The 10,622-nt window shown below is 39.9% G+C and overlaps 1 protein-coding gene across 1 annotated transcript in view; it reads left to right on the top strand.

The window, feature by feature from the left end:
• The first annotated feature begins 312 nt into the window (after window positions 1-312).
• Window positions 313-10,622, top strand: part of myo15aa (myosin XVAa) — a 32,785-nt gene continuing 22,475 nt past the window's right edge. Inside the window, exons 1-19 of the mRNA XM_054607244.1 lie at window positions 313-395; window positions 824-887; window positions 1,057-1,166; window positions 1,720-1,794; window positions 4,015-4,105; window positions 4,659-4,762; window positions 4,963-5,026; window positions 5,122-5,235; window positions 5,336-5,497; window positions 5,702-5,815; window positions 7,938-7,996; window positions 8,307-8,430; window positions 8,605-8,700; window positions 8,929-9,060; window positions 9,152-9,277; window positions 9,767-9,844; window positions 9,964-10,121; window positions 10,270-10,315; window positions 10,443-10,567. Of these exons, the coding sequence (XP_054463219.1) occupies window positions 313-395; window positions 824-887; window positions 1,057-1,166; window positions 1,720-1,794; window positions 4,015-4,105; window positions 4,659-4,762; window positions 4,963-5,026; window positions 5,122-5,235; window positions 5,336-5,497; window positions 5,702-5,815; window positions 7,938-7,996; window positions 8,307-8,430; window positions 8,605-8,700; window positions 8,929-9,060; window positions 9,152-9,277; window positions 9,767-9,844; window positions 9,964-10,121; window positions 10,270-10,315; window positions 10,443-10,567 (1,925 nt within the window). The remainder of the gene's footprint in view (window positions 396-823; window positions 888-1,056; window positions 1,167-1,719; window positions 1,795-4,014; window positions 4,106-4,658; window positions 4,763-4,962; window positions 5,027-5,121; window positions 5,236-5,335; window positions 5,498-5,701; window positions 5,816-7,937; window positions 7,997-8,306; window positions 8,431-8,604; window positions 8,701-8,928; window positions 9,061-9,151; window positions 9,278-9,766; window positions 9,845-9,963; window positions 10,122-10,269; window positions 10,316-10,442; window positions 10,568-10,622) is intronic.

Raw genomic sequence — 10,622 nt, 5'->3', positions numbered from 1 at the left:
CAGCTGCTAGTGAAATGTTAAGGTGAGAGCTTGGCACAGTAGTGGATTTACAGTAGTGAGAAGTACTCAGAGGGATGGTAGCTTACTTGAGAAACGTATGTGTTGATGGTTTTTGAAAGATGTGATGGGAACATTGAGCCGGAAAATAAAATGTGTAAACTTACTTTGGTGAGAGAATGGCAAACGGGAACTCATCGGAAAGAGAGGGAATTGATATTTCCAAGTGAGTGAGTGCATGTATTAATGTGTGAGGCCTTTGTGCACAGCACTATGTGCATGCATCATGTCGTCATGTGTACACCTGTATTTTAGATGTACTCAATCAGAATCCTGCCCACCATGGCTCAACGGGAGCAGCGAGAGGAAGATGGAGTGGAAGATATGACGCAGTTAGAGTAAGTAAAAGAAACTCACACACTTGGGTTAACTCTTTGTCTGAGAAAAACCTACAAAGTGCAACAGTAAAATGTGTAAAAAAAAGAGTCAGTTAACTTAAAAGAATATTTTGTTTGGTTTATCATGATCTGAAGTATTAATCTGCTGTCATGTTTGCCTTTATGAGAGTATAGAGCATTAGAAAATGTTATTGCATATGTATCTCTTACACATCAAGAAGTCGTTTTGATCCTTCAAAAACATGATGGATGACTCCTAAGAGGTTGAAAAATATATAGATGCTGTGGTCAGACATGCTTTAAGATGGATCAAAGAGAAAATGTTTAGTGTAATTTGAATTAAGCACATTGCAAACATGATCATCCTGATGGTGTAGTGATCTGAGATTGCCATCCTTAAATACCTTTGTTATACTGCTTCTATCTAGAGAGATGCATGAAGGGGCTGTTCTGCTGAACCTGAAGAAAAGATCTGAGAGGGAGCTTATTTATGCAAGTATCTGAGCAGCAAACACATACAACATACAACCAGCGACATACAACAATTATACTACTCAACATTTCTTTGAGTTTGTGTTTATGTTTTTTCAAACCTCTCTTTTTTTCCTTCTTTTTGGGACTTACATTTCTCTCTCTCTCTCTTCATTGCTTGTTTTCACAGACATACATAGGTAGTATTCTGGTTTCTGTGAACCCCTACAAGATGTACAACATCTATGGGACGGACATGGTGTTGCTGTACAAGGGTCATGCTCTGGGAGAGAACCCTCCGTAAGTAACATTAACTCTCAAACTTTGGGGACAGTAAATTTAAAACAACAAATATTTGTTGTCAGTATTATATTATAGTATATTATAATGTAAAACACAGCAGAATAGATTCATTTTTTAAATAAGCTTTGAAATAAGAAAACAATTGGTTGCCTTGATTGCAATTGCTGATTTGTAAAAAACACCAATACCAAAGGTTGATTTTCTTCACAATTTAAATAATAATAATAATAAAAGTTCAGAGTCAAGACATTGGCCAAATTATTTGCATGTGATCAATTATTTGTAGTGGTGTACCATCAGAACAGGCAAACACTTTGGATTTAATGCTTTGGCCAGTACCAAAACTCATAGTTGGAGATTTGTAATAATTGAGTAGTGATAGTAATAGTAATAGGTAATGTTTTCAATAGTTATGTTCTTATTGTCGCGTATTTACAAAAATACATTCAAATGTAAAGATTAAAAGACACATATGTGGCTTCACCAACATACCTACTGCCTCTGTCGACTCGTATTTCATGAGTAAATTCAGCTCTTCTTTCTCTTTCAGGCATTTGTTTGCCATAGCAAACGCTGCCTATTCCAAAATGATGGATGCCAAACACAACCAGGTCATAATAATCAGGTAAGAGGCTCACTCTCTCCATAATCTTCGCAAAATTCCTTATTTTTAACCTGTAAACAAGACATCAACGTTTAAAACCATATTTATGATTTTAACACAAGACTTTAATCAACTAGGACTGAGTCTGTGTCATCGCTTCATACCGTTCATCATACATTACATTTGATAGAGACGGATACAAATGTTTGTGTTACATAAATGTTTTACATTTCTGTGTTTTTCTTGCATTTTATTAGTAACCCTTCAAGGTTTTTTAACGGTTTAACCTTGGTATACACAGTGTCCATCAAGCTCCTTGGTTTCCATCTCCAGTTGGATAAGTGTTTGTAAATTCATGAGTGTCTGTCTGTGGTTTTCTGGCCAGCAAACTTAAGACAGATAAGAGGCGCCTCGCTCCCTGTCAAAACTGATCTCCACACGCAAACACACATAAACTCAGAGCCTGTTTGAATCCAACTCAGATGTAAAAGCACAGACACGTATGCAGTACATCCTCACACTTGGACGTCGTTGTGTACTTTTAGAAATGGCCAGAAACAATCACATAAAATACACAAACGCCAGCACTTGCACACTCCTGGAACACTCTAGCTGTACTCGGAAGGAGACACCTGTAAGGAAAGCCCAGCCAGGTCTGGGCCAGGAGAAGATTATCTTTCAGAGGCGTGTGTGTGTTTCTAAGTGCACATGTGCGAACCCGGTGTTTGTGTGCGAGTCACTGAGTGCGTATTTAGGGGCAGTGTACAGTGACCAGTAATGGCCCGGTTTTGAAGCTAACCAGCCCGTCAATTGAAACCTTAAGCTGGAATGTGGTCAAGGTGCCGATGTCCCTAAATACCAACACACACACACACATACAAACACACAAACTCCTGCCCCCCCTTTGGCCAGGCTTACATAATGGTGGTATTTAGCGCTAAGCTGTTGGCAGTGATGAAGCACAGTGTGTGTGCGTAAGAGCGCTTCAGGTGGTTTAACCCAAAAGTGGAATTGAGGCTTTGCCAAATGCAAGATTAGCTTGGTTTCACATCACATAGTCAATTAAGCCAAACGTTTCACAAGCACCAGTAGGGAGGTGAGAAGGATCATATAATGGACACTCTAAGTGATTAATAATAGCTTGGTGTAGTGGTGATCAAAGTGGGGATAATGGTTACTCTTAATGAGCTCCCTCTTTGCCATCAAATAGCTGGATTTCCATTACTTTACCTTTTAGCAAATGGATTATCACACCTTTGCAGCCCCTAGTCTACCTTTTAAGAATGCTAAATACCGGCACTAGTTTTGGCCAAAAGGTATGTGTAGATAGTAGTACAGTTTTCTGTAATAAACAATCATTTGGAGGTTTGAAGTTTTGTATTTCACACAGCCAGAGTGACTAGTATAATCAGTAGTGTGTAAAAATCAGAAATGTCATATAAAATGTGTTTTCTTTTTGGCTGTTTATCTATAACATTTGACCAATAAAGGTTTCAAAAGCATTGTGTGTGGTAACATAGCCTTCAGTAGGAAGGGCTGTCCCTAGAATTAGTTAAAATTTAAACCTGCAACAAGCTCACCTGCTGCTGACTCGGTTAAAACTGCAAAAATGAAAAGAAAACCTTAACCATACAGGCTTAACAGGTATTGGCTAAATATGACTTATTTTGGTAGTGTTTTATTCAACATGTTATTAATTAAAAGTCATGTTACCAATTTTCTCATCTTCCCTACCTCAGAATCAGCACCTCTGTGTATTTTCTCTGCACAGAGTGTTTGTTTTTATATCAAGTCCACAGTGGGTTAGTTGCTGCTCTTTGTGCAAAAGAAGACACTGAGATTCAGTCTAAACAAAATAAGACACGCTGGGTTTACAAAATAGAAAATAGTGTCAATTCTGCAGCCTCACACTGTCTATTTCTTTTCCCCATAGGCCTATGTTTTAGTTAGTTTTGGATCATTTATTGTGAAGATATGTGACACATTGCACCATGAATTTGCTATGGTCGGTTATGTTTAGCAGCTCCTCTGAACTTTTTGCTGAGGTGAACAGGATTCTGAGGTAGAAAACTATGTAAAAGTTTGTTAGGAACTAGTTTTCACAATATTCGTACATATCTGACATGCACATAAAAAGTGCTGTGACTGCTTTAGCAGAGCGCTACGATGATTCATTATATAAAAATGTATCAACTACTGAGTCATACTGAAGTCCAGTGAGTGTGTGTTACTGTGTTTCAGTGGGGAGAGCGGGTCTGGGAAAACAGAGGCCACCAAACTAGTCCTTCGCTACCTAGCAGCAATACATCACAGATGCAATCTTGTGCAACAGGTACACACACACTACTGACATGCACAAACTGCTGCCAACACATTTAGATACACACACACACACACACACACACACACACACACACACACACACACACACACACACACACACACACACACACACACACACACACACACACATATATTCCTGTCTTGAAGTAAGACTAATGCCTCTGTGCATCTTTTTTTTTTCATGTCTTTGTATTTCTGCTGGCTCTTCATTGGTGCAGATTGAGGTAGTGGAGTTTGATGCATGACTTGTGCTTTACATTTTAAAATTCATCTTCACATGTGGCCATCAGAATAACTGGTTGCTTTGTTTTGCTGTGGTGTGTGACAATATTCATTAGAGATGTTGTGTTTCCACGTGAATTTTCTTTCACTTGCTTTATAAAGATCCATCTAGCATCCCTTTAACTATGTGATTGATCACTATGTGAAGTTACTGTATGACTATGTATGTTATAGACCAGTGTTTAACAAAGGTGGTAAACAGGCTGCTGTTTGACATTCAACATGGTTGTTCATTCACTTTGTGTTTGAACGTTCGGTAGATACTTGAGGCAGCTCCTCTGCTGGAATCTTTTGGAAATGCCAAAACTGTACGGAACGATAATTCCAGTCGCTTTGGGAAATACATAGAGGTCTTTCTGGAGGAGTGAGTATGAAATAGATACACAAATGTTCTTGTCTCTGTTCCCATCTCTTCTTCAATCACTTTTAAAAATGTTTATGTTTTTATACTGTGTTCTGTTTTTTATTGTAAAGCACCTGTGCTATATAAATACATTCTACTCTTGTTTGTGTGTTTCCTCTCCTCTCCTGTTGACTCTGTGCTTTCTCTCTCTATATATCCAGTGGTGTGATCAGTGGTGCCATAACCTCTCAGTATCTACTGGAAAAGTCCCGTATCGTCTTCCAGGTGACACACACGGACAGATACACAAGATAACACTTTATATCTTTTACTTTTCTGTATGTATAACGTATAAACTGCTTAATGTGTTTTCCCCTCAGGCCAAAGATGAGAGGAACTATCACATCTTCTACGAGATGCTGGCAGGTCTTCCCTCGCAGCAGAGGCAGGCTTTCTATCTTCAAGAGGCGGAGACCTACTATTACCTCAACCAGGTAGAAGACACACTGCAGCAGCATCGTCGACCTCATGTGGAGATACTCAGACCAACTGAACTCTTCAATCCACACTATTGTGACCTTTCTCTCCTTAAAGGGAGGGGATTGTGGGATAACAGGAAAGAATGACGCAGAGGACTTCCTGCGTCTGCTTGCTGCCATGGAGATCCTTCACTTCAGCCCTGAAGACCAGTCGGCCATCTTTAGAGTTCTTTCTTCCATACTGCACCTGGGCAACGTCTACTTTCAGAGATATGAGGTAGTGATTCCCAAGTGATCTTTCTTTCTTTGATTTTATTTTTGTTGTAAATATTTGTTAATTGTAGAAAATTCAGGTACTCCATAAACCATTGAACATATGATGACAATAAACTGAAAAAGAGCATTGGCAATATTTAACTAGAATCAGATGATCGATCAAGTGGTTTTGTTTTTGTCGCCCTATTTCTGTGTTGCACCACAGTCCGATGGCCAGGAGGTGGCGTCAGTGGTGAGCGCTCAGGAGATCAGAGTGGTGGCAGAGCTGCTGCAGATCTCTCCAGAGGGACTACAGAAAGCCATCACCTACAAAGTCACAGTCAGTATCAAACTGTGTTTTATGTGCATGTGTATTAAAACGTGGGTACCTATACGGGCCTCTCTCCAGGTGTTAGAGGTTTGAGTCCTTGTCATTCTTGGACTGGGGGGGTTATTTAACACCATTCACCACAGTTTGTATTAAACAAATTCTTCTTTCTTTCAGTTGTAAAAATTAAGGAGAAAAATGTCAGGGAACACACATAAGCTGCTGATAAGCTGCCAGAAACCCAAAGTAATTTATAGAATATTTTATGATGATTTAGCTGAAAATAATGAGCCTTAGTTGTAGGGTCATCTGCTTTGACAGCGTACTCTGATACCATCACTGTGTCTGTGTGTCTTGGATTTTAGCTACCTGTCAAGTGTCTTTCCTCAACCCTCTGACCTGCGATGCCCTCATTCATTCATTCATCCATTCATTCATTCATTCATTCATTCATCCATTCATTTATTCATTCATTCATCATTATGTTTTGAGAGACAATTCTCAAATGAAATCTGACCTCATGTGGAGCCCGGTTCTGTATCTGCGTGGTAACATAATCACTATATTAAACACTAAGACACACAGTTTCCATTAACTACTCAGAACGTAACTACAGATGTGACTTGGATATGTCAGCATGGATTATTTGGGCGTATCGCTTACAGTCTATGCACCCGACTACAACACACAAACAAGCAAATGTTGTTAAATCAACACTCATCCTGCACACATAAAGTATTTACACACTTACTATTGGTGTTATTTTGCAGAGTAATCACTTCTGTTAGTGAAAGCTCCTCTGGACTCTTTTCTTTTTTTGCAATATGTATATTGGAAGATATATATTTTTAGAAATAGCCTCAGCAGTAGTTAGAGCGCAGCAGTAATAGCTTGAAGGATGGGATCTTTCAAATTGTAGCCCTTTTAAAAGAAAACTAATTCTTTCTTTGTCCACAACTGCAACTTTTATTTCATTTACTGGAAACATAGTAATGCTCATTGATCTCTATTTGTCTTGATCCTTGTAGCTACAAGGGTGTTACCTACATAAGAAAGGCAAAACAAAGAAAGGAATGGTTTTGAGATCTCTGGGGACACCACCGATCAGGAATAACAAAACACTTTGGTAGATATCTGTCTTGCACTGGATGTTGTCTTATCTGTTGAGATGGAACTCTCACATTATAAAATCTTTAGAAAAAAAGGAAAAATCTGTATCTCCGTGTTGTACTCGTTTGCTTCTGGCAGGGTTTGCTGGTGATTTCCAAGGAGTTGTCATTGTTAACAGGGTGACTGTCTAAAGAAGGACTTCCAAAGGATTAAGACAACACAATAAAGCTGTACTTGAAAGACATTAACCTCAAACCAAACTGCGACCTCATTGCATCTCTTCTTCTTTAGTCACTTATATGTTTCTTTAATTATCGCTGCAGCAGCTATGACACACATCCAGTCCTGATCTTTAATGTCCTTGAGCAAAAAGACACTGAATCAATTCCAGCTGTATGTTGGCATGCGGGCCAAACAGGAATAACCCAGCTTACATTAATGGATCATAAGTGCAATAAACAAAAACCCCAAAGAAAGAAACAGGTACAACAAACCTATTCACAATGTTTTCAACTAAATAAGTATTCTAGTTCTTCATCCGCCTCCATTTTCCCTGTTTCTCCATTTACATCATATTAGCTAACAAAGAGATCCTGGATAAATCCTTTTTTTTTTTTTTATCCAAGTTATTTGTCCTCTTGGCAAGTAATTTTTGATCCACATTCTCCAATATTCCAGTATCTGAGGGACTATAAAACATCCTGTTTTTCTGTCCGGTTTATAAAAAAAGGAGCAGATTCCAGTCTTCCTGACGTTCATGTGATGCTTCAGACGAGGAATGAGGGTGATAAGGGGGAAAGAGGAGACAGAGGAATACATACACGCTCTTACGCACTACTCTAAGAGCCTTTTGTTTAATTTAATTTCTAATTACAAAGGCGGTTCCTGTGGTTTCTGTGAAACAGTTGAGGAGTCAGTCGTAGTAGCAAAAGTAGGAGAGAAGGCCCAGTAGCTCATAAAAACAGACCAAACAAAATTAGAATTTTTCAGCCTTTAACTTTAAACTATTCTGTCTTCTCTGCAGGAGACAATGAGGGACAAGATCTACACCCCATTGACTGTGGAAAGTGCTGTTGATGCCAGGTGAGAGACAGTGACATGCACTGCATGAAAATATTAAATGTTTCCTCCAGATGCTTTTCTCATGTAAATACCATTCTGAAAGGGAAATGACACTGATTTTGTCATTATGTTCCCATTAAAGTTATTATTTTGGAAAGACTGTTGCAAGACTTTCCCTGCTTTCTAACCTGTGAGAGAGTAACTCTCACATGGCCCTTAATAACTTGTCACATCCCATAACTTCTATGTAATTAATTCTTTCTCACATCACCTTTTTTTAAATTTCCATCCAATATTCCTGTTCCATCCGCTGTTTGTTTTTGTTCTCCAGAGATGCTGTTGCCAAGATCCTGTACTCGCTGCTCTTCCATTGGTTAACAGAGAGGATCAACGCTCAGGTGTACCCCCGCCAACACACCGTCTCCATCTCCATCCTGGACATTTACGGATTTGAGGTACAACACGCAAAGACGGAGCATCTTATCACCTGTCCGTCACTTTCTTGTGTTGCACAGCAGAAAGACTCCAGTGTGTGTGTGTGTGTGTGTGTGTGTGTGTGTGTGTGTGTGTGTGTGTGTGTGTGTGTGTGTGTGTGTGTGTGTGTGTGTGTGTGTGTGTGTGACCAACAGGATCTGGCCTTCAACAGCTTTGAGCAGCTTTGCATTAATTATGCAAACGAGTACCTTCAGTTCTTCTTCAACAGGATCGTGTTCAGGGAAGAACAGGTGAGTCAGCGTCACACCTGCAGGGCCACTCAATTACTCACACGCACACATACTCATGCTTCACATCACAAATGCATACATAAAATACACATAAATGTTTGCATGTACATATGAAGACAAGGATAGAAACGTATCTCTATTATAAACATTAGTAAATTAATTAGGAACAGTAAAGAGACACGTAAACTCATCGTACAGGAAATTGTATTGCACGTGATCCCCATGCAGGAGGAGTACAGCCGGGAACAGATCCCCTGGCAGGACATCCCTTTCAGTGACAACCAGCCCTGCATTGACCTCATTGCCGCTAAGCCTCATGGGATACTGAGGATCCTGGACGACCAGAGCTGTTTCCCACAGGTGGGGTAGGAGACACCTAAAGAGAGGCTGAAGACACTTGAACATCTGTTACACCCACAGTTGAATTATCTAATTACTGTTTTGTTGCCAGGCGACAGACCACACGTTCCTCCAAAAGTGTCACTATCACCATGGCAACAACCCACTGTATCAGAAGCCAAAGATGCCCCTCCCAGAGTTCACCATCAAGCACTTTGCTGGGAGGGTCACCTACCAGGTACGCAGCTCCTCATTGGCTCATCTCAGGTGACAAAACCTGCTGTTGGCCAGGTGGCATCAATAATGTCATTGATAACCTCTGATCTGTACCACGAGCATACTTCTGATTTTATGAATTTTAGCTGCATCTCTTTAGGGTCGCAGTGTCTGTTGATCGGTCATGCACATATTTGGTCCCGATTCAAATATCTCAGCAACTATTGGATGGATTGCCATGAAATATGTACATATATTCATTGTCCCCAGAGGATGAATCATATTGACTTTGTGGTTCGTGTCAACAAACCATCCCCTAGTTTTCCTGACATTTCACTCAAAACAACAAGTGTCTATTTCAAAGTGGAATTAGATGAAAAGTCATTAGAGTTGTGTAATGGCTGACTTTGCCATTCATAGAGCCATAGAGGCTAAAAATAAGTTAAGCAATAGTAAAAAAGTGTATGAAAACTGGTAAACAAGCAACAACACTATGATGTCAATGATGCAGGTTTACAAGTTCCTCGATAAGAACTACGACCAGGTCCGCCAGGATGTCCTGGACCTTTTCATTCAGAGCAAGAACAAGGTGAGAGGAGACAAGCGTCTTCATATCAACATATGTATATACTGGAGACCTTATTTAATTAATGTGAACATAAACAATTGCAGTAAAATGTGTGAATGTTTGTGTTTGTGTGTGTCCAGATGGTGTCAAACCTCTTCCTGGTTCACGCAGAGGTCACGGGTCACCAAAGAGGAGGTCACATGAGGAAGAGCAGCACAGTCACCAGAAAATACCAAGCTCCCACCGTCAGCAACAAGTTCCAACAGTCCCTGCTGGAGCTGGTGGAGAAGATGGAGAGGTTGCAATGAGCGATCTTATTTACTCTAAGAAAATAACTGATTGCACTCTCACTTTTTATTAAAACATCATATAGTTTATAAAGATTTAACATAATGACAATAAGCAGGAAATGTTATTTACTTCTCTACTTTAATCTTCTGTTTCAGGTGCAACCCTTTGTTTGTTCGTTGCATTAAGCCAAATAACATGAAGGTAGATTTTCTGTATTTTCTGACATTTTGTATTTCTACCGATGACACTGATCATTTGCATGCATGAGTTCAGTCTCACTTTGTCCTGACAGCCATTGTTTGTCAAATGTGCTTACATCCGTGTTTAGCAACCGGGAGTATTTGAGGACGACCTGGTCAGCAGCCAGCTGAGACACTCAGGTGTCCTAGAGACCATTAGGATCCGTCGAGAGGGGTATCCTGTCAGAATGCCATTCTACGTCTTCCTGTTCAGGTAACATGCACACAGTATTAATCACTGGATGGTGGAGGGCACTGGGGGGTTAGGA

This window comes from Anoplopoma fimbria, chromosome 11 (assembly GCF_027596085.1).
Source record: "Anoplopoma fimbria isolate UVic2021 breed Golden Eagle Sablefish chromosome 11, Afim_UVic_2022, whole genome shotgun sequence".
NCBI classification, from domain to species: Eukaryota; Metazoa; Chordata; class Actinopteri; order Perciformes; family Anoplopomatidae; genus Anoplopoma; species Anoplopoma fimbria.
Note: the sequence above shows the minus strand (reverse complement) of the source record. Positions and strands in the feature narration are given on the sequence as shown.